The sequence below is a fragment of the Acomys minous genome (genome assembly GCF_964271855.1).
Source record: "Acomys minous genome assembly, chromosome: 13".
Classification (NCBI taxonomy): Eukaryota; Metazoa; Chordata; class Mammalia; order Rodentia; family Muridae; genus Acomys; species Acomys minous.
Genome location: NC_140495.1, coordinates 26,511,766 through 26,535,193, shown reverse-complemented (window position 1 = coordinate 26,535,193; position 23,428 = coordinate 26,511,766). Strand labels below are relative to the sequence as shown.

The 23,428-nt window shown below is 42.9% G+C and overlaps 2 protein-coding genes across 3 annotated transcripts in view; one reads left to right on the top strand and one right to left on the bottom strand.

The window, feature by feature from the left end:
* Positions 1 to 15,549, top strand: part of TFDP2 (transcription factor Dp-2) — a 157,807-nt gene extending 142,258 nt beyond the window's left edge. Inside the window, exon 14 of the mRNA XM_084751772.1 lies at positions 12,782 to 15,549. Coding sequence (XP_084607898.1) covers positions 12,782 to 12,845 — 64 coding nt within the window. The 3' untranslated portion in view covers positions 12,846 to 15,549. The remainder of the gene's footprint in view (positions 1 to 12,781) is intronic.
* Positions 4,157 to 23,428, bottom strand: part of ATP1B3 (ATPase Na+/K+ transporting subunit beta 3) — a 37,848-nt gene continuing 18,576 nt past the window's right edge. For both annotated transcript variants that reach the window (XM_084751777.1, XM_084751778.1), the window contains exons 2-7: positions 23,133 to 23,261; positions 20,366 to 20,473; positions 17,242 to 17,426; positions 15,575 to 15,625; positions 7,409 to 7,495; positions 4,157 to 5,123 (exon numbers count right to left, since the gene is read on the bottom strand). In XM_084751777.1, coding sequence (XP_084607903.1) covers positions 4,953 to 5,123; positions 7,409 to 7,495; positions 15,575 to 15,625; positions 17,242 to 17,426; positions 20,366 to 20,473; positions 23,133 to 23,261 — 731 coding nt within the window. In that variant the 3' untranslated portion in view covers positions 4,157 to 4,952. The remainder of the gene's footprint in view (positions 5,124 to 7,408; positions 7,496 to 15,574; positions 15,626 to 17,241; positions 17,427 to 20,365; positions 20,474 to 23,132; positions 23,262 to 23,428) is intronic.

Sequence of the window (23,428 nt, the reverse complement as noted above, 5' to 3'; positions counted from 1 at the left end):
GACACCATGGCTGACCCTAGGCAACTATTGCCTGTTCCTTTCCTGTTACCAAAGCAGCTTGGTCTCCTTACTATAAAAGCCACAGAAGGCAAGTGTGGCCGTTTGAGATGGCCCCAGTAGTGTTAGGTGTTAGGACATCTGGTCACCAGCAGGCGGCGATGTTTAGAGGCTTAGGCGGTGTGCACAGTCTTGTTGGAGGAAGTGGTCCCTGGAGGTGGGCTTTGAGGGCCACTCCTAGTTCTCTCTGCGTCATGCTTGAGGTGCAAGACTGTGAGCTCCTGCTGCCATGCTTGTCACTTCCCTGCTGTGATGGGACTCTTCAACCTCTGGAACCATAGGCGCTTCCTTCTGTGAGTTGCCTTCGTCATGTTATCCCAACAGTAGAAAGGTACACTGGAGAGATGTCTCAGCAGCTAAGGGCATCTGTTGCTCTTACAGAGAGAGGATCCAAGTTCAGTCCCCCCAGCAGATGGTGGCCCACAAACATCTCCAACTCCAGTTCTAGACCTGACACCCCCGTCTGACCAGGCTCACGCATGGTACACATACATAGACATTGAATTATCTAAAATAGCAAGAGACCAGTAGAGAGAATGAAGTTTAAACTGTTGCCTTTTCGTTTTGTTCCTGAATAACTCCGTTAATCAAAATAAACAGCCAGGGCGTGTGTAATAGTAATCACTAGCCCTAAACATGGAACCCCATTCCGTGAACTATTCTTGAAGACCCAAAGCCACATAGCTCTGTCCAGGGCCAGAGGCTCACACCTGGTACATGTTTCCAGATAGGCCAGGAATAAATTAAAGCAGCCCCTGTCTCCTCTAGGGCAGCCCTCAGACCTAGAAAGAGTATGTAAAACCTAAATTTTACACGGACTAACCCAAGTCAGAGAGTAGTCTTTCATCTGGCAGTTGGTCCGAGCCTATTACATCTTCCTCTGCCTCCCATGGTCTCAGGACAATCTGACACGCCTGCTTCCATCCCACACTCCTACCAGGGCTAGACAATTATGTCTCTGAACAAATCCAGACCTAGCTGGCTGGTAAGGGTCAAATGTTACATGTTCTTATGAGGATCCTTTGGTCACTCTAAGGCCACAGTCTGTGAGGACAGATTTACACGGTCAGTCCCTTTATGAATTTTTCCTTAAGCACTTGTCTTGACTCGAGTAAATTTTGATTGTTTTTAAAATGCAAGTTTATCTTGTCACTTCTAACAGTAGCCAAAACCTAGGCCACGCATGGACTGTTGTTCCAGGCACTATGTGTGGGCTCCTCCTCTGCTTTGCCTGGACTCCCCTCTCTGGGTGACAAATAAATAAATGCTTAATCTCAGTAGCAGAACAACTGGGTAGTGTTCAGTTTGCAGGAAGATGCTCTCAACAAACATGAAGCCTCAAAAGGAGGTTGAGCACTTGAGAACATACTGTATGTCCGCACACTGTGTGCTCTGACTAATCTCAAGGGTGGGATTACTTTCACTTTGCAGATAAGTGGAGCTCAGCAGCTAAGCAATTTGCCCAAGATTTCTAAGCAGCCCAACGTAAACAGGATTGAAAGCCAATTCTCTATTCTTATTCAAAAATGGAAGCTGACTCATGCTGTTTGACTGTGATCTGAATCTGAGACGGCCTCCTCCGTAGAGGCTCCGCCTTCAGTGCCAGGCAGCTCTGCTACCTGGTCTGCCCCATAGGATCCCATCTCACCTGAAGGAAGCCACCTATTCTCATAGAGCCTTCTGGATAGGACTCGCCCGGAAGCCCAAGTGTTCAAAGGGGGACAGATGGACAGTCATCTTGAAACCAAAATAAAACTTTCTAGCTCCCAGTTCCAAATAGAAAACAGCTTGGAACTCTTTTAAAACTTACCTCCAATTTTTCCTTTAGTCAGGAATATTGCACACTGGTTCAAAATGCCGTGATTTAGCCAAATAACTGACAGCAAACCTTCTCCACCTACTGGACAGTTTGGCTAAGTGCTAGTCTCAGTCACCAAGGTGCAAGCTGGCGGCTCCATCCCTCTGCTCTGAATGAAAAGCCAGCAGAGAGGTTCCTGGAGACAGACGCACAGCCTGGCAGGGAGTGACATGCAGAGAACTGTGTGTATATCCTAGGTTCTGAGGAAAATCTGGAGCAGATGCCAACTGACCCATGGCTCCCTCCATCCCTAAATTCAACTCATTACACACAGGACTCAGACCCAGCTCCTACTCACTGTGCCTCTCAACAAAACACCATTTCCACACCAGTTCCGGAGGGGCACCTGGAATGATGTGGTCCTGAGCACCACCCCTGGGCCCCCTGCACAGCACCGCCCTCAGTGGAACCGTGCTAACTCCTAGGCTCTCTCTTGTTCCCTTCAAGTTTAAAGACTCCAATAGGCTGTGTCCTTCTACTCAGTATGCTTCAAACCTCAGCAGATTGAAAAACAAAACAAAAGCAAGCAAGCAAGCAAACAAACAAAACACCCCAAAACCAGAAGAGCTGAGGTCAGCTGAAGTCACATGTCAGAGCTGGGCCAAGTCCAAAAACAGCCAGGAAAAACAAAAACAAAGCAATAAGATTTAGGGACTTGCATCTATGTCCCTGCTCTTCAGAATCCACCTCTTGGGATGACATCATTCTTGCTATGCAAATCTCTTCTACTTTAAACCTTTTTTTTTTTAAACCTGAATGTATGGCTGTACACTTGACTTGCGTGCGTGGCATCGGATCCCCTGGAACTGGAGTTGTGAACCAGCTGTGGGTGGTGCTGGGCATCGAACCCAGTGCTCGGACCTGCTCTTCTCCATTCCGCTCTTAAGTGTGTTCATTAGCACAGAAGTAACACTATGCCTGTGTGTCTGGTACTGAAACCAGGGCCTCATACACACTAGGCAAGCACTGACGTACGTTCACAGACCTTAAGTTTTTAAACACAAATACAAATTTAATCAAATAGTTTATAGAAATGGCATGTGAGCCAAAGTTGACAGCTACTAAGGACCTGACTTTTGCGTACCTGCAATCTTTTTGGAGACTCCATAAGACCAGGATGGCCTGGCTCACAGAACTCAGCTGTGTGTGCCATGCTATACAGAGCTGTAATCTTTCCTTCTTACTTTACGTTCTTAATAGGAATTGGGTGGTTGAGGCAGGAAGGCTGTGGTGGTCTCAATGATGGCCCCACAGGCTCACATATTTGAATGCTTAAGTCACCAGGGAGTGACACAGTAAGGATTAGGAGGAAGTGTGTTGCCTGGGGTGGGCCAGAGTCTGTCTTCTGCCTGTTGATGAGGCTGTGGCTCTCAGTCACTGCTTCAGCATCTGCCTGTATGCTGCAGTACGTCCCACCACCATGACAGACTCACCTTCTGAAACTGTAAGCCAGGTCCCAATTAAATGCTTCCTCTGGAAATAGTTGCCTTGGTCATGGTGTCTCTCCACAGCAATAAAAGTGACTAAGGCAATGACTTGATAGTTCAAGGCCATCTGAAACCACATAGCAAGATCAAGACATGAAAAGCACAAAGAAGGAAAAAACCTAGAAAAAGTTTGAGTTTGGCAAGACTCACTGAGTTTGGATGCAACGAAAAGGTGACACCTTTATCACTGACTCGGTGACAATGATGAGCAGAGCTTCGCAGAGCAGCATGACCACCTCCAGAGCACAGAAGCCACATCTGGCTTGCAAAAGCACCTAATTCTTTTCTAAGGCTGCTTTCCCAGTTTTCCAAACAGTCAACCCGAGCCAGCTAGGTTCTGTCCTGCCGGGCCTGGTTTACAGATCACAGAAAACCTTAGAGTGTGGCTCTGCGCCAACCATGAGAAAACAGCTCTTTAAACATGAGAGGCTGGAGAGCCGGCCCACCGGCTAGGAGCACAGGCTGTGTCTCCCAGAGGACCAAGGCACCTACATGGCAGCTCACAACCATCTTGTCACTGCAAGTCCCTTCTGACCTCACCAGGCACTCAGGCGGCGCACATACATGTATGCGTGCTATCAGACAAACACATTTTAAAAAAAGAAAAGAAAAAGAAACCCACAGGTCAAATGGAAGAGTGTCCTCAGTACAAAGAGAAGGGAGCTCCAGTTATAACTAAACCCGCAGGGACAGTCCAGGGCGCCAGCCAAGGTGTGAGAGAAGACTCTGTCATATGTTCCAAGTTTTGAATCAGTTTGAAGTTTCACAATATATATTTTTATTAGGGTCCATAGTCTGCTAATTAAAAGCAGTAACAAGACATTTTTAAAAAAACTATACAAAAAACAAAAAAAAGGTGCACATTCACCCAAAAAATGCTGTTTCATCTATGGTTTAAGATACCTGAATGTGGAAGATTTGATTCCATCAATCAAAATCACCCCATTAGTATTTTTAAAGTATGTACTCATCCTCTCAATAAAAGGTCGATCCCGTCTAATTCAGCATGTAAAAAATAATTTAAAGCATACACACAGGCACACACTCACACATACACAAAACCAAAGCTAATACTTTCAGATCCTCTTTTATTTTGTTTTTCCACCTCACATACAGAACTTCTCACACATTTCTTGCAGCTATAGTCACTTGATGTTGGCAAGGTACCATTTTATCCCTAAAACTTTTGTTGGCATCAAAATATGACAGTTACCAGTGTTAAATCCATACAATATTTACACAGCACAGCACATTAAGCTTTAGACGTTTGGCAATTACACACACGGAAGACGAGACCCCCACTCGGCATGTTTGGGACTGGGAGCTCACTGGTCCCTATGGCGACCGTACACTGGTTCAAAGGGCAGCAGAGGCAGCAGGCAGTTACTTCAGGACACTGAACACTATGATCTGGAAGCACATTATGATGTCACCCCAGTGTGTGTACCACACCACCTCCTCCTCCAAGGTGGCCTCATAATCCTAGAATGGCAGGTCCAGCTGATACGAAATGGAGACAGCACGACATTTATTCTGTAGACGCTCTACTCCTAGGCACGCACTGTGACTTTGAACATAACTCGTCCCAAAAACTTGTCACGTTCGTCCTGGTTTTTCAGGTTGTGAGATCCGTCAATTTTGCACTCAACTGTTGCTTCTTTCTTGGTAGCGCTGGAGTCAAAGGTGACCTGGACGGCAACTAGAGGCTGACGGTAGCCGGCCTGGCAAGTGAGGGACAAGCATTAGCTCCAGCTCTTTGCTTAACTTCACCTACACTTAGGAACTCAGCTTCAAGTTATCGCTCAGGCTGGTTTCACATTTTTTAAGCCTCCTGCCTCAGCTTCCAAGAGTTAGGGATATAAGCATGTCCTACCACACCTGATCTACTTTGTCAAGTCTACGGACAGCCTATTCTATGTCTGTCGCCTTTCTTCTTACTCTGGAAGTTTCCGTAGCGTGGCTTTGGAGGGCTTCCTGTTGGGCGGCTGCACCCATCATTTGACTCACCCTCTGAATGCCTCGACTCCTAGCTACTTTAAAGTTACAGCATTATTGTATTCTGATCCTAATTTATTGGTTAATAAATTCCACTTAAAAATGTATTTTTATGAGATTCCAACTGTTCCATGCATGCTTAAAAATGATGTATATTTGCCATGGATACATCAGGATACATTACTGTATTTGACAAGTGCTCATAAGCTCAACCATTGTGACTATTTCACAAGTCTATGGGCCATGCCTATTCAAACTACCACAGCAAAACTGGGACATGTGCAGCACGGCTTGTGATCGCTGTGGCCACTATGTAGGAACAATCCTACTGGTAACTGACTCCAGCAGTGACAACAACTTTACAGAAAAGCAGATACGTAAACTGTCTTAAGTTTCTATTCTCCTCACATACTTACTGATGAACAAGCAAAGTGTAACTTCACAGCGTGAAGCTTGACTGACCATCTTAAGAGACCATCATCACCTGATAACAGAACCAGTCAGTAACGCCCCTTCCCGTGTGATTTTTGAGAATATATTCACTCTCCTCAAAAAATACACAAATTAATTTAATCACAAGAATAATTCCAAAACCAAAAACCTGCACCATGCATACAAACTTCTATCCAGCCCCTCCCCAAAGTCCTGACCTCACTCTGAAGCATATAGAAACACGAAGCAGAGGGGTAAGGAGCTTCTCCAGACCACAGGCTGCTCAGCTGCCACAGCAAGGCGTCTGCTGCAAGGAAGGCGCCTTATCCTGCTGTGAGGGCCAACGCTGGGACAGTGGGACATCTCAAGAATGTCTAGAACGGATACAGGGACAGTACCGTGTGAACGGCTACTGAGAAGCACACAGTGGGCATTACTGCCCTCACCTCTAGGAAATACATGCTGTGCACTTCAGAACAAAGCCACCACCAGGGACTAATTTACAAGCATGATGGAAAAAAATCCATACGTGGCTGTGGTGGTCTAAATAGGCATGGCCCCATAGACTTGTGTGCTGGAATGCTTGGCCCATGTGAAGCGGTCCCTATGTTCACGCTCTGCTCAGTATGGCACACAGTCTCCTGCTGCCTGCTGTTCAAGATGTACAACTCTCAACTCCTCCAGCACCATGTCTGCCTAGATGCTGCCATGCTTCCTGCTATGATGGTAGTGAACTGTAGGCCAGCTCACTGAAATGTTGTCCTTTAGAAGAGTTGCTGTGGTCATGGTGTCTCCCCACAGCAATGAAACTACTAAGACAATGGGTAAGATACAGGATCTGGTAATGTGCTTTCAGAAAATATACTGTTCTAGGCATTTTGTGGGAATAATTTCAAAGTAAGTTTTAAAATATGGCAAAACACCCGGGTGTGGTGGCTCAGACCTTTAGCAGGCAGACTGCTGTGAGTTTGAGGCCAGCCTGGTCTATAAAGTGAGGTGTCAAGGTCAGCCAAGGATACACAGAAAAACCCTGTCTCGGAAAAACAAAAAAACTATACACACACACACACACAGACAAAACTTCATAAAATGGCTTTATGTACATATCCTTCAAAAGCTTAAAAATCACAAAATACTGTTGTGTCTAAATACTGCATTTTTACATCTGGCCTGTAAAGATGTGCATATTGTTTTTCAAACAAAAGCAAAGCTGGTATTCTGAAAACCCCCATCCTTGAATCTGGATGAAAGCTCTACTGCACTCAGTCAGCACAACATCTCCACTCTACCTATTTGTACTTGCATTTTTTCTTTTTTTAAAATATAGTCTTGCTCTGCCTGCATGTAACCTACATGCCAGAAGAGGGCATCAGATCCCTTGATCAGTGGTAGGAGCCACCATGAGGTTGCTGGGAACTGAACTCAGGACTTCTGGAAGAGCATTTCACCAACCCCTCTCCCCATTTGTTAAAAACCCAACAACAATGTAGATGGTGAGCAAATAACACACACGTGTGCGACTAGATACATGGGCGGCCTCAATGCAGGCAGTATCCTAAAGAGGACTCTAAATACTTACATGCCGTTTTTTCCCATAGTATGGAAAATATTTCAAGTCTATAAGTCCATGATCAGGATAAGTTGATATATTTGCTGCGTTTGTATCCTAGAGTTGAAAACAAAAGAAGTCCTTTTTAGGTCACAGTAAAGATTTTTCAAAACCATGTTTATAATTACTGACAGTTATCAATTAGGACAAAATTGAAGAGACTCCCCGTGAGGTGCTTCAGCCACAACACAAACACAAGTGTGTTTCTGAGGATGACTTGCCGCTGTTGAGACAGGTGTCACTCACTGTGTAGCCCAGCCTTGACTTAAAAGCATGGCAGTCGGCCCGCGTCAGCCTCCCAAGTGCTAGGATTTCAGGCATGCACTACATACCTGGCTGTACAGCCTGAATACAAAGTTCACATAATGAATTGCTTCAAAATAAGCCACCCAGGTTCTCCTCACATCCCTGCTACACCCCATGAGCGTCTCCCTCAGTTAGTTGCTCCCACTGCCTATGAACTATTATCTGCCCTCCACTGGTGCAAAGCCAGCTGCTCACCTCGGACAGCACAAATGCACCATTAAGTTTGGACTGAGGTTTCCTCAAGATGGATGAAATACTGTGCTTCTAGGCTGGAAAGTAATGATGCCCACAAGCTAACAAGCAAGAAAGCAGCACTCAGACCCAGAGGTGGGTCAAGATTACTGTTCAGAACTGTAAAAACCATGATATGACCAACAGAAAAAGCATCCATAGTTCCCATGAATGGGTAGAGAAAAGCACTAAAACTCTTTGTCAACCACTATGTATCTGCACATTTCATGAATGGGAGCCTTGAGCCCCAGCACTCAATAAACACAAACCCCAACAAGCCAACCTCAAACTGACAGGCACTACTAAACACCAGGGGCTTTGGATCCGATTAAGACTTCTGCGTGCGTGCTGAGCATCCTGTCTATACTGACCTGCAGCCCAGCATGTCATCTCTCCGTCTGAAAGCACACAGAAGGTATGGCAAACTCAGACTCTGCAAACAGCAGTCATGACTGGGAGATCATGTCTGTGGGACACAGTCAGCACAGTTGTAAGAGGCAGACAGGGAAGGTCCCCAGCAAACTGAGGACTCTGGGATGTAGGCTGTTTTGTTTTGTTTTTTGAGACAGGCTCTAGCTATGGAGTCCAGATTGGAGTATAGACATTTAGCACCACATAAGAAAACAAACTAACAAAAACAGAAAAACTCAAGTTCTTCCGAGTTTTCTCTCTCAGAACAGTAGATAATGTTTGAGATCTTCTCAAAAACAGTAGATAATCACTAAGAAACAATGGCCACATTTAAGAATGACCACCCCAAAAGGTGTGTTCCCATAAGAGTGTTTAGGGCAGGTGTTACTCACCAGCACTGCGTGCCTTAACATGGCAGTATAAGTGGTTTGAGTCCCAGCGCTGGGAACAAAACTTAAAATTTTGTTTTACATGAAGAAAAGTCCCACTGATGAGTGTTTCTCTGCATTTAAGACACTAGTTAATAGTTTCTTGTTGAGCCTGTTTTACTTTTAAATGTGATGCTAATGTGACTTACAGGCAACACTATGTTTTCACATTAAGAGCTCGAGAAGTTTATGTTAAATAGATTTTTAGAAGGATTTATCAAGAAAAGCTCAACTACCAGGCAGATAAGGTGGCTTAGTGGGTAAAGTTGCTTGCTGCCAAGGCTGACAACTGGAATTTGACCCTCAGAACCCAGAGTAGAGATGATTACTTGTCCTCCAACTTCACAATGTGCTACTGTATACATGTACATGCACACATACGCATAAATGACAAATGTCAAACAAACAACAAAATGCCTTCTGCTGACCTGTGACCTGCACACAGTTTTATTTTAAACCAACCCCCTTTCTGAAGCATAATCTCACTATACAGACCAGGCTGGCCTCATACTGATTAGCCTACCTTGATCTCCCAAGTGCTGGTTAAGGGCAAGCACCACCACTCTGAATTCTCCTGTCTCCCCGCCCCCCCTCCAGTGCACATGTTACAGGCATGTGACATCATGCTCGGTTAAAGATTCTAGTGTTCTATCTAAGTTTCTTGGAGAAGTGAGTGTGGCATGAGGGGGAAGAGACTCTGTCTCTATTTTACATGTACACACCCACCTAGGAGAGAAGCTACAGACTTTGTTCATGTCAATGCTAAACACTGGATAATACTCTTAACAATTATAAAGAATTCTCCAGCAGGGCATGGTGACACACACCTTTAATCCCAGCACTCAGGAGGCAAAGGCAGGTGGATCTCTGTGAGTTCAAGGACAGCCTGGTCTACAGAGGGAGTCTAGGAGAGTCAGGACTGTTACTTAAAGAATCCCTGTCTCAAAAAACAAAGGGGGACTTCTCCAAACCAGCATCTCACAGTTAGGAGTACAAATCCTGGACTCCCCCAAGACCTGCTGAGGCAGGAACTATAGGGAATGGGGAACCAATAACCCTAAGTGATTCTGAGGCTTAATGGTGTTTGTGAGCCCAGGTAGGAAATCCATCTCTGGCCTAAGGAGCTATGATTTCTCAACTTCAAAAGCGAGTCCAATGCAGCATTTTAGGTAGCTGGTTCTGCCTTACAACTGGAGATTATTGCTGTTATTTTATCAGTCTGGCCTATAATTATTATTATGGCAATATTTTCTAACTCGTTAGCAATCAATCAAGACACAGACACCTGCTATATTTTAAGACAGCCTTAGTTAACCTGGGGCAAAGCAGATATTAATCCCCAAACTACTTCCTGCCCCAATCCCGTGCCATCTGGTTCTAATAATTTCTATCAAGCTACCTTCCATCTATAATCCCAAACACTTGCTAATTATCATCATCTGGGCCAAATCTCCATCCATGTCAGCCACATGCTTCTCCTCCACCTAACCCACGGTGCAGCCTCCTTCTTCCTCTCCTCCTGTCTCTCCTCCTCCCAAGATTCTCTCCGTCTCTCCAAGCCCTGGAACTTTAGCCACACCTATCCCATTTGCCCTGCCCAGGAGTGGGGTTAGGCTCTTGGGCAGTACAGGTGGAGCACAGAGACAGCAAGCAGGGATTAGCATGAAAATACATCAGACCAAGAGCATCCATGGGCCAAAACATTACACAGACTGCAGCTCCTAGCTGCTTACAGACTCTCACAAAACAGAGATGGCTACAGACACATGACAGGTTAAAGAGGCACGACTAAGAGGCTGACAATCTTCTAAACTGACCTGGGGAAATGGAGTTAACCGCCTAAACAAATAAAAAATAAAAATAAAAACTGCTATAATCCCTTTCTAAAACATCAGAACAAAAGGCTATTAGATCTTTTTAAACTGTGTTTTGGCAGTTCTGGACTTGTTTACAATGGACTTAATGATAGCCATACTTCTCCACACCCTCTCTAAAGAACTTCAAGGAAAAGGACAAAAAGTCAAGAAATGTGAGACTAAGTTACTGACAACAAAAAGAAAAAGAAGAAGAAGAAGAAGAAGAAGAAAAAAAAGGCCGGGTGTGGTGGGGCACGCCTTTAATCCCAGCACTCGGGAGGCAGAGGCAGGCGGGTCACTGTGAGTTTGAGGCCAGCCTGGTCTACAAAGTGAGTCCAGGACAGCCAAGGCTACACAGAGAAACCCTGTCTCGAAAAACAAACAAACAAACAACAACAACAACAAAACCCAAAACTAAACAAACCAAACTCTTCTCCATAAAGTTGATAACTGCTAAAATTCAAAACTCTATAACTGCAAAATGTTAAGCAACTGTTTCTGAAAAGGACCCACCAATACAAATTAACAATAACTAAATTCCAAAAAATGGACAGGGATTCACTAATGAAATTCTAAATTGACACAACTGACCCAAGACTTAAACTTTTCTTATTTCCTGACTTGATTTCTAAAGATTTTTACTGGAATTAAGATAAAATATCTAAACAGGATGATGATGGCACATACCCTTAATCCAATATAATAAAAACAAAGACAGGCAAAACTCAAGTTATAGACCAACCTGGTCTCCACAATCAGGACAAGACCCCCGCTGATAAGATAAACTACTTACAAAGACAGTCAAGGATTCAAAATGACAAAATTTTCCGTAAAATTAATATGTAAGTTCCTTTTTCTTCAATCTTAGATTTATACAAGGAAAAATGATGTCACTGCTCTAAAAAGACCAGCCAATCGCCTTAAAAGTAGAGTTTCACAGGAAAACTGGTCCCAAAGAGTAAATTGGTCTAAGAGATATGTTCTGTTGGTCAACATAAGGACCAAGGCTGGGCAGGCAGGCAGACATGCAAGCTGCACGCCTCCCACGTCAAATGTGTGCCGAGTTGAAGTGTCACTGCTCTGGCAGACGTTCTCATCCCTCAAACGTGAGCCACTTTCACGGAGGACAGGTGGTGGTCACACTGTATGCAAAGAGACACAGAGGACTTACAGGTGACAAAGTACACATCAACCTAGTTAGGTCCCAGAAACTCAAAGGCTACAATTCATATGCCTAAAAGGTGGAAGTGTCCGTTCCCTATGGAGAGACGGGGTGACACAAAAACACCTGCAACAAATGTAAAACCCAGGGACAAGATGCCTAGGGTAAGCTTAATGGCTTTTCCTTTGCTCAGGGCAACTGGCCTGTCTGTAAAACGGGATGCCCTTTCTCAGGAGACAGGCAGCAGCCTAGCCATCATGTGCCATAGAGCCTAGAGAAGGACACTTAGAACTTAAGGGTGGACGTGTCCATCCCCCTGGAGAGAAGGGTGGGACAAAAACACCTGCAACAAATGTGAAAACCAGGCACAAGATTCCTAGGGTATTATACATAAACTCTAAAATAAAATGGGAGTTTATTTAAGTTTACTTAAAGTTTAATGCCTTTTCTTTTGCTCAGGGCAACTGGCCTGTCTCTAAAACAGGAAGCGTTCTCTCGGGGAAGCAGGTAGCGGCCTGGCCTATGCATCAGGCACCACAGAGCCTAGAGATTGTACGTTCATTGGTAATGGTGATATTATACTTCCTCTTTGAAAGAGGTTAAATGAACAGAGCTGGAAGAAAGAGAAACTGCTAACTTTAAGTCAGTCTAACTTACATGAATTCAAACAGGTAACCTGTATTGTTAATCCTATTACAAGGGAACAGCTCTGAGACTGGCTGAGACATGAATATCTGTGCATAGACAAGGCTTCCTGTTGGTTACAGAATCCCCATGATTTATTATTGGATGCTATTCTTCCTATGGCATGAATGAAGATTTACAGATGTCTTTCTTCTGCTCATACAAAGAGCAGAGAACCAGCCTTAATTGTTCTGTGCATCCTGCACACCAAATACATTCATAGTTTTAGGACTGTATAATCTTGTGAAAAATTATATGTTTTCAGAACAAAAGAACTGGACACTGACGCTGAATCAGACCTGACAGGATTCATTCCTCCAGCATGCTGAGACGCTGGTAGCCTGCATCCTTCATGTTCCTGCCCCAATGCTTCAGTTGCTGCTGCTCATCAGAAAAGGACAGCTTCAAAGAAGGCTCCTGATCCCGATTGGTCCAGCATTTCAGACTGTCCCACACAGAACTTATATTTAGCCTGAAATTTCTCAACATTTAGAAACTGGACCACAAATACTATTCCTAGTTTGTTTAACCATTTTTCCCAATTTTATTTGGGCCCCTACATAGGTATTATCTGTTCCAAATCAGGGGGGGAAAAAAAACACCTTAAGAGAAAGACGCCCTGTTTCCCTTAAGGGGGGTTGGGTAGGTTTTTGGTTGCTTTCTTGGGCTATAGATGTTTATTGTCATTGGGAGTTGGTTATAAGCTGTTATTGGTCTTATTCAGAGAGAAAACAAGGTTAGACTTAGAGATTTTTCTCTTTTCCTTTATCTTTCTTAGGTACGGAGATAGGGGTTAAAAAAAAGAAATATAGGAATATGTAGGGATGATATGGCAAAAAGTAGATTATTGAATCTACTCTCAACTTAAAGCCTTGTTACTCACAAATAAGGTTAATTTTAATTCATTGATATAAAATTTTTGTATATTGATACAAAATAAGTTTTATTTTGATACACTGGTATAGAATTCAAATTTAAGATTATTCTTCACATACATTATATGTAAATATTTCTACTCTAATATGAGGTGTTGTACCCATACAACTCAATTAAAATACAAGGTTTACTTCCAGTACTTTGAAAATGTTATTGCAGGATATGTAGGATAACTAAGCAATACACGTTCATTGTTAGTTAATCAACTCATGGTCCTGTCAAAAACTAGTCTATTTTTATCACAAGAATATACATCCTAGGTTTAACAGATGGGTATGATTCTACTGATAGGTAAGGCAAAATAGATGGTCTTCAAAAACTTCAGAGACCTACAGAATATGGCATTTTAAAATACTATTATTTTAAGGATTCTTTGACAATAAGACAGATTAACTCCTGGCCCATCTCAAAAAAGATGAGAATTGAAGAATCACCTTATGGAGATGGCTTCAAATGTGGCAAACCAGCCCCTGGGCAAAAATGTCCTTACATCTGCCACAAACAGAATTCTGCCTGAAATGGATAAGCTCGGATGCAGGCAGAGTCGACAGCCAAACTTTGCCAAAACAGGGTAAGCAAGTCCTCAATAGTCCCTGCTTTACCATTATATCTGTCAGATATACTGAGTCAAAAGGCTGAAGATGATGCTCCAACATGTTAAAGAGTTTTGGGTGACTGCTCAGGCGGCAAACTGTCTCTGTCACTTTTTCATTTTGGAAGCTGCTAACCTGCACTTCCTGTTTACTCAGGTAACTAAGTTTTATTCCTTCTCAAGTCTCTGATGGGGTTGAAGACCAGATAGTTTTAAAATTAAACTCAGTTGTTTAGGAGTTAAGAAGATACTTTAGGGTCTAGATGGATGTTTTTAGGTTGACAGAGATGAGCTGTCATAGATATTGATTTGGGTTCAAAAACCAGAATAGAAAAGATCATATTTCTTCAGTGTTACCAAATACCTTTTAATTAGACATTATGTATGTAAGTCTTACCTATTGGTTTTTATAATCTTTCATAATTGCTCCTACTGTATGTTTTTAATAGCCTTTTTATTTAGACAGACAAGGGGAATTGTTGGAGGTTGGTCTGATGTATTTTGATGCTAATTACTGCTTGCTGTCTCTGTGCCCCATCTGTACCTTGCCTAAGAGCCTAACCTGTTTGACCAATAAAAGGCCATCACACCTGGGCAGGGCAAATGGGATAGGCGTGGCTAAGGCTCCTGGGCTGGGGGAAGAGAGAATCTGGGGAGGAAGAGAGAATGGAGGAGAGGGGAAGAAGAAGGCGGCTGCGCCATGGATTAGGTGGAGGAGAAGCACATGGCCGGCATGGATGGAGATTTGGCCCAGATGATGATAATTATCAAGTATTTGGGATTATGGATGGGAGGTAGCTTGATAAAAAGTATTAGAAGCAGATGGCATGGGATTGGGGCAGGTATCCCATACCCACCCTACTATGGGAAGTAGTTTAGGGGATTAATATCTGCCCTGCCCCAGGTTAACTAAGGCTATCTTAAAATATAACAGGTGTCTGTGTTTTGCTTGATTGCTAGCAAGTTAGAAAATACTGCTGTAATAATAATTATAGGCCTGGTACTAAACATTATTAGGCCATACTGATAAAATAACTACACCAGGAGATGGATGCTAGCATCTAACACTACGACAACTGCAGAGCTTAACTGTGTCTTTAGAACGCTCACCATTGTTTGCACATTTGTCTCAGGTGCGTTTGCAGCATGGAAAGCACACAGAAGGTACAGAGTGAAAATGCACAGCACTCCAGGAAGGGAAGGGACAGGAAGGAGAGAGAATGCCTCTACTTCAAGGAAAAACAGCACATCCCATTAATTCTCAAGTGACGCTGGTAACAAGCACAATTTTTAGACTTGAAAGAAGAATTCCATATACAGAACAGAACAGGTTGTAATGTCAACTTCATTACTAAACTAGAAAAACACATCTTCTAAGATTGGTGAAATGTGGCGTATGTAAAACAAGTAGGTGCAAAATAAACAGAATTTGTCCTTATAATGATCTATTAGGAAGAACAAGGTCATCCTAGAAAGTGTGATATTTGAAGTATTTAAGAAACATGAAAAGTTAATGATCTGAATACTAACCTTTGCCACACATGCTATCTGTGGTGCTCCATTTGGGGTTAAGTCAATTATCTAGGGTCAAAAAACATGGACCAGTTAGTCAGCACATATGAATACAATGGAACCTCCTCTTCTGTTGTTAGGGACACAGCAGCTGCGATTAACACTACTCTGCATATTCAACTCAGTCATACTAACCTGTACTTCAGGATATAAAATTGAGCCTTCCAATATAGCTAGGCACTGTACTGAAGCAATTCAGTCATATACCTGCCACATTTAAAATAATAAACATTTAAATTAAGGAATATAATAAACTGTTATGTTTGCTTGAGAAAGGGTCGCGCTTGCAGCCCAGGCTAACCTTGGGGATGGATACTCCAGCCTCCGCCTTCCAAATGCTGGGATCACAGGCACGTACCAACATACTCCCCGAGAAGAAAATATTCGCTATGAAAATATGCTCACAGCTATCTCTCCTCTTAAGGCACGTACTAAGAAGAATCCCAACTTACGTCTCCTTATGGTGCTAGGGCCTTGACTGTACTAGGTAACACTAAATCCGAGCCTCTGGATCCACTAGAGGCACCCAATTACTCAGCCAGGCATGGTGGTGCACGCCTGTAATCCCAGCACTCGGGGAGGCAGAAGCCAGCCTGGTCTACAAAGTGAGTCCAGACAGCCAAGGCTACACAGAGAAACCCTGTCTCAATAAAACAAAAACATAAGTAACACCACCACCACCACCACCATCACCACCACCACCCATTTATTTATTTAGCATGGATCAAACTCAGTTTAGACTAGTTGCCAGTGCCTTTATCACCAGCCCTATCTTCTAAGCTTTATTTTCTTGTTATCATTGTTTTGCATTCTGATCCAAATGCCATTCTGGGCAAAAGTTTGCAAGATGTAAGAGGGCTCCAAAGGTCGAGCTGTTGAAGAAGCCTATAGAGTGTTGTAGACAGCCGTACCTAGTCTTCCGCTCATAACAGCTCTGGAAGCACACCGGTGAAAACCCTACCAGCTGAATCTGATGCTGACCTATGTTCATTAGTATTTTGCCTGTGTGGATGTCGGTGTGAGGTTCTCAGAAGCCCTAGAACTAGAGTTACAGACAGATGTGAGCTGCCATGTGGGTGCTGGGAACTGAACCCTGGTCCCTGGAAGATGCTAAGGCATTCTTTGATTTTCAGCAATATAGCAAGTACAGTGAAGACAGACCTTGCGGGCCAGTGTTACTAAAGACAATCCCCATTAAATGAATGTATAGCTCACCTTACAGTACTGATCAAGTTCCACACTTCTTCTGGCTTACTTTTTGGCTTTAATTCTTAGTTATGTCTGGTTAAACCACCATTAGCACTGGCTATAACTACAACACTGTATTGTGCTCATTAGAATGTGGGTTTTATTTATATTCCCACTACTCAAACTACTTAATTACATACACCACTATAATGCTTTAGTATGTAAAAAATTACATATAATCTACAATTAAACTATGAACATTTTTGCCATATTCATCTTCCCCAAGCATTAACTAGCACTGCTGGTCTTTAAAGTAAATGAGATGACACTTAATAAGGCATTAACCCAAGCAAAACAATCTAAAAAGCAGTTGTCAGCATAACAGGTACATCATGTGTACATGTACCAGCATCAGCAGAGGTAAGACAAGTACGTACTCTATTCATTTTCACAAGAATGCAAGGCTGTCCTTTGGAATAGCCAAAAACATCATCATTCACACCACTACATTCTTGAAGCAGGGAAACTGGAAACCGACAGGCACTATAAACTGGACCTTCCTGCTTAAACAGTGCTCCATCAGGACAGTCTGTGAGATTCTTCTGTTCTTCTACAGAATATGCTAAAAAGGAAACATGTGTACCAGATCAGACAAGATACCACACTCAAGAAGCAAGTCAAATCAGTCATTGAACAAATATTTTCAAAGACAAAAAAAAAAAAAAAAAAAAAGCAACATGAATTACCAGGTAACAGCGCTCTAAAGCTACTGTGCCTGGCATCAGGCACAACTACATAACTATCAGAATGGGTGTGTGTTGCTACCGCCCCCTTGGGGCTTACAGCCTAGGAGGGAAAACAGTGTAAGTTAAACACTACAGGGGCATGAAATCAAACAGCAAATTTATGACAAGGGGACTCTACCGACCAGAAAGCAGGGGGAATTTGTGAGTTATGGTGGCTGGTATGATAAAGGAAGGCAGAAGCTGGACCATGTAAATTTGGCATAAAAACTGGTTTAAAAACTGAGAAGGGCTGTCAAAAGAACCATCTGCTAAAAGATGGGGGTGGGGGTGGGGGGAGCTCAAGACAGGGTTTCTGTATGTAATAGCCTTGGCTGACCTGAAACTCCCTTTGTAGACAAGGCTGGCCACAAACTCACAAAAATCCCCCTGCCTCTGCCTCCTGAGTGCTGGGATTAAAGACGTGCGCCACCATGCCCGGCCCACTAAAAGATTTTATACCAGGCAAAGTAGTCACAAGTATGACTGTATTTATGCTAGGAAAGTATTTATGCAATGGAGAGAAGAACCATCCAGAAAAGAGTAAAGTGCCCTAGGAAGTGAAACCCACTCCTGATCAGCACTTAACGTCAGCTGAAAAGGCTGTGCCGAGCAGATGAGGTAAGTGGATACACCTGAACCACGAAGACGTGACATGTTTAGAAACCAGAAAGGAGGAAAGGAAAGCAACACAGGTACAGAACACAGTCTCGGTCTGTGCCACCTGAACTAGTGACATTCAGTGGCAGGAGCTGATAGGCCTGCCTCTCAGTTAGTCTGCTCTAGCGAAAGCACGCAGAATTAAGGCAGATGGCAAGAGCCTGTCACACGCACACTAAAACCTGCTGGAGAATTCTGCAAGGTTCAGCCAGGCAGGATACAGCAAGGAACTAGTGCTTGCACTGAAGGCTTACCATTACTTTTTAAAACAAAATATTCTCATAAAACTTTGAAATTATTTAACTATTAAAGCAAAAAGATTTAAAGACAGTGTGGAAGGGATCAAGGGTTATTTTCCTCAAGATAGGGAGAAACTGCAGACTTTTCTATCAATAAAGGGAGTGTACCCAGTAAGATGTTTCTGAGACAGAGAGGGGATTAGAGCCAAAGAGTAGATGGTTCAAGTAGCCTTGCAAGAAGAAAAAGAGACCAGCAGTCCGTGGCAAGTGTAGGTCTTTACCAGTAATGGAGAAACTGGAAGACTATCCACCTGAGTACTTCTATTATTATTATTATTTTTTTTAAGACTGGGTCTCATATTGTACAAGGTGGCCTTGAATTTACTATTTAACTGAGTTTGAACTTCTGATCCTTCCACCTCCACCTCCCAAGTGCCAAGGTTTTAAGTAGGTATCACGGCAGATTTAATGGTGAAGGAGATGGGGCCCAGGTGTCTGCATGCTGGCCAAGCACTCTATTAATTCGGATACGGCCCAAGCCTTTCTTTCAGCATTTGGAGCAAGATGCTATGTTCTGTGATGGTGAGTTATGGGAAGGAAAATGTCGAGAGGCTTGAGCAAGGCTAGCAAGCATACCTTCAGGCACCAGAGACAGGCAATGGGTCACCAGGCAGTGAAGCATGCCCGCCTGAGGCAGGCGGTGCTAACCACCTAGTCCGGTCTCCCCTGTGGCTGCTCTGAGCTGGGTCAGAGAAGGAGCCTAACCCAGGAATTAGGTGCTTTTATCCAGAGCTGGGCTCTGTCACAAGTTATTGGCAGACATAAAGACAAGGAGTTTTAAAGTGCTGTAAAAGTAAAAATGAAGTGGAAAAATCGTGCTGATCAACTAGATGAGGAAGAACACTCGAGGAAAGAGGCTAGATCAGTAAAACCATCAGCACAGAATTTGGGAGAAAGACAAATAAGCAAATTAGGAAGAAGGTGGTGGTTCTGGGAAAGCTTATTCAATGGCTTTGTCATCTAGAGAAAAACTGGTATATTATGGCTGAAAAGGGGACAAGGTGATCAAAGCAAGTGAACCAAAACTGTTAAAATTTTTTTCACTTGATTAAGCCAGCTGGAATAAGGAGAATGTGGGCTACAGTGCTTACTTAAAAACACAGTACATACTGGTGACTTTTTTTTGTTTTGTTTTTTAAAGATTTATTTATTTAGCCAGGCGTGGTGGTGCACGCCTTTAATCCTAGCACTCAGGAGGCAGAGGCAGGTGGATCACTGTGAATTTGAGGCCAGCCTGGTCTACAAAGTGAGTCCAGGACAGCTAAGGCTACACAGAGAAACCCTGTCTCAGAAGGGGGAAAAAACCGCACAAGATTTATTTATTACATAGTGTTCTGCCTGCATGTACGCCTGCACTCCAGAAGAGGGCACCAGATCTCATTATAGATGGCTATGAGCCACTATGTGGTTGCTAGGGATTGAACTCAGGACCTCTGAAAGAGCAGGCAGTGCTCTTAACCAATGAGCCATCTCTCCAGCCCCCATACTGGTAACTCTTAAACAAAATAAATACATTAAAAATCTGACATAGGCCAATTTCAGTAGAGTGTTTGCCTGACACCTGAGGCACCATGCTACAGTCCCAGCACCACAGAAAAGCATTCTGTCAGTCAGAGGCACTGTTTTCTATGACATAGACTTGGCTTTATTCTTTCAACTAACAGTGAGTTCACTTGCAGATCCTCCCAGCTGTGTTTGAAAGGGAAGAGAACAAAAGAGTAAAACAAACTAAAAACTGCTGCTTCTAAAGGCGGTCACAGTGTGGCGCTGGGCTCTGCACTGAGTACAGCGCTCTCCCTCGCCTAGAACCACACACTTACGCTCTAGGAACTTCTTCAGGTCCTCAACGAACTTTGTATAAGTAGTTGAGTCAGACATACTGTATGTATATTCCAAGGCAGTCTGTGGTTTTGGAAAAACCATAAGTCCTGAAAAGAGACATGGAGAGGTATTAACAGTAAGAAATCCTCCTCTGTCCTCACCTTTATTTCTAAAGGGCATGGGTCCACAGATATGTTACAATTATCTATTTGGATCCAATTATGAAAGGCATATAAACTCAAATCTTTAGAACTAGTTATACAGTATCAAGTTTAAAAACAGCCTCTAAATTTGATTATTTTCAGTTAACCATCACTCCTTACTTTAAAACACACTATTTTACCCTGAACTCCGTACATATGCACACAGGTGCACATGCACAATACTGCACACCGGAGGACAATAGCAGTTTCCACCTTATCCTTGAGCCAGGGGTCTCTCAGTGAGTCTGGAGCTGGCATCTTTTCTGCTAAGCTGGCTGGTCAGCAAGCCTGTGACCTTTTTGCTTTCATCAGCCTCACTGGAGTTAAGGAACAAGTGGCAATGCCTGGCTTTTACAACGACTTAGGACTCTGAACTCAGGTCCTTGTGTTTACTTAGCAAGTTCTCTTTTTACTGAGCTATCTCTATGGCTTACCTTGAACTTTCTAAACTCAGGTTTCCACCAAATACTATTTTAGGGTTGTTTTCTTTTTTCTTTTTGGTAATGCTTGCTTTGCTGACTAAACAACAACAAAAATAAAAATTTTTAAAAATGAGCATACCAGAAAAACTAAGTCTACAAGTATGAGCAACCAGACAGGTGCCCACCTGTCCAGCCATTCAAAATACAGCTCTATGGAAACATGTAACAGTCTACTTTTTTCAGTTAAAGAGTTTCCTTCCTTCAATAAGCTTTGCTGCAGCACTCAAGTATGTTTCTTATAAACCACACTGGGATTACAATCAGTAACAATTTCGTATCAGGAGTTGATGCTTATGCATATAGAGCAAAGAAAAGGCAAACATACTTGTCTACAAAGAATAATTTGGCTTCTAACTTTAACATAAACATTTCTCATATCTAAAAACTTTGTACTAAATACACATATGTATGTATATGTATATATTTACTTAAAACTATCAAACAACGCATAGTTTTATAGAACTCAGTTTTGAGCACACTTTACCGTTTAGATGGTTTATACAATTACAATTACAAACAGCTTAGTACTACTGAAGCAGATCAGACTATGGCTGATAATAACCAAGTCATGTATAACTTAGTAAGAAAATGAACTTTAAATTAGTGTAGGCAGAGGGCAAAAAAAGTATATTAGGTATAAACACAAGAAATGGTAAAAGAAGAAAAACAACTGGAACATGAGGGTCTAAGAAAAGTGACGGGGGAAGTTGGCATGGTTTGGCTGGTGTTATCGCTCAGAGTCCTCTAGGCGAGCAGGCAGAATATAGACTAGGGTCCCTTAGGCTCAGCATGAGTTTGAGCTGGATAACTGCTGGGAAGGCAAGGCTGTCCTGCTCATCAGGATCCTTGCCAACAGCACCTCTCAAGCTCTAATAACTAACAAAGACTCCAGACATATAGCCAAGTGGTCCCTGGAAGATACATCAAAAGTGGCTGAAAAACTAAATGTTCTAGAGAGCAGCCTCCCACACTCCCTGCCTGCTAGCCACACACTCTCCTTGTTACCCAGACTCTACCCCTCTAGACAGAGGCTTCCCTGCTCTATTGCTGTCTCTAGAAAACCGTTTACATTTGGGGGATTCCATGCACTACTTTTCCTCTCTAGCAAGACCAGGTATTCACTCACTCTCTCAGAATCTGTCTTATTTTATGGAGTTCTTTTTTTTTTTTTTTTTTTTTTTTACTTTACCTAATAAACATTTAGTTTGCTGAAAATGCTAGGACCAGATTAGGGATCTAACTCGGTGGCGGTGGTGGTGGTGTGCCTGGGTTCAGATTTCCAGTATTGCCAAACACTGCCAGGTCCTTGAGGCCAAGAGCCATGTCCAAGTACTGAAGTAGAGCTGGCATTCAAAGATTGTTTCAAAAGAATAAAATCAGGCATAGAAAATATGCCCTGTATTTCAGTTAAGTTTTTTGCTTAAAAGTATATTCTCTAGTAAAACAGATTATTTGGGGGAGTGGGGGCTGGGGGCCAGGGGCTTGAGGCAGGGTTTCTCTGTGTAGCCTTGGCTGTCCTGGACTCGCTTTGTAGACCAGGCTGGCCTCAAACTCATTGCAATTCACCTGCCTCTGCCTCCCGAGTGCTGGGATTAAAGGTATATACTACCACTGCCCAACAGTATAACATATTTTTATAACAACAGAGAATTAAGCAATACAAAGAATACATTGATTTTATTCTCTAATAATGCAGTATTTTTATCACTTTCATACCAACCAATTAAAACCACAAGATACCTATTTTATAAGGTTAATGGTTTAAAATCAAACCAGAGCCAAAATGTGCTTTCTACGTAACTTACTGAAGGCAGAGCGGAAGTGCTATCCAGTACTTATTCAAACTCTTTATAGCGATTCCAACACTCACTTCTGCTTATTCCTGTCAAAGGATTCAAAACTTATACCAGTAAATGATCTAAAGGTCTTTAAAGCAGCATGTAAATATGAAAACAAATCACTCACATTACCCAACTCTCAAGTTTAACTTTCCTCACCTGCTGTAGTATAAAACTGCTTTGTGGTAAGATAAATAGTAACCCAAATTTGTCTAAAAGCTATGATATCTTCAACACAATTACCTGGACTAGGAATCTGGTCTTGGTATTTCGGAACATCATCATTCAGAGTCTGCAGCATGACCCACATTGTGAATGAGAAGAGTGCAGCCAAGAACCCATAAAAAACTAGGTAGAAGAGCAAGATCAGACCTGCAGAAGAGAAGGACATGTGAAATGTGGAGACACACAATTTGCTAAAGAGCAAACCAACTGCTCGCTGCAAGGCTATGAGCCCATGCTTTGCCATGCACACAGCCAAGTGTCGTCACACTGAGAGTACATGGAGTTGCCTAAGCAAGGGTGCTCTGGCGCCCACC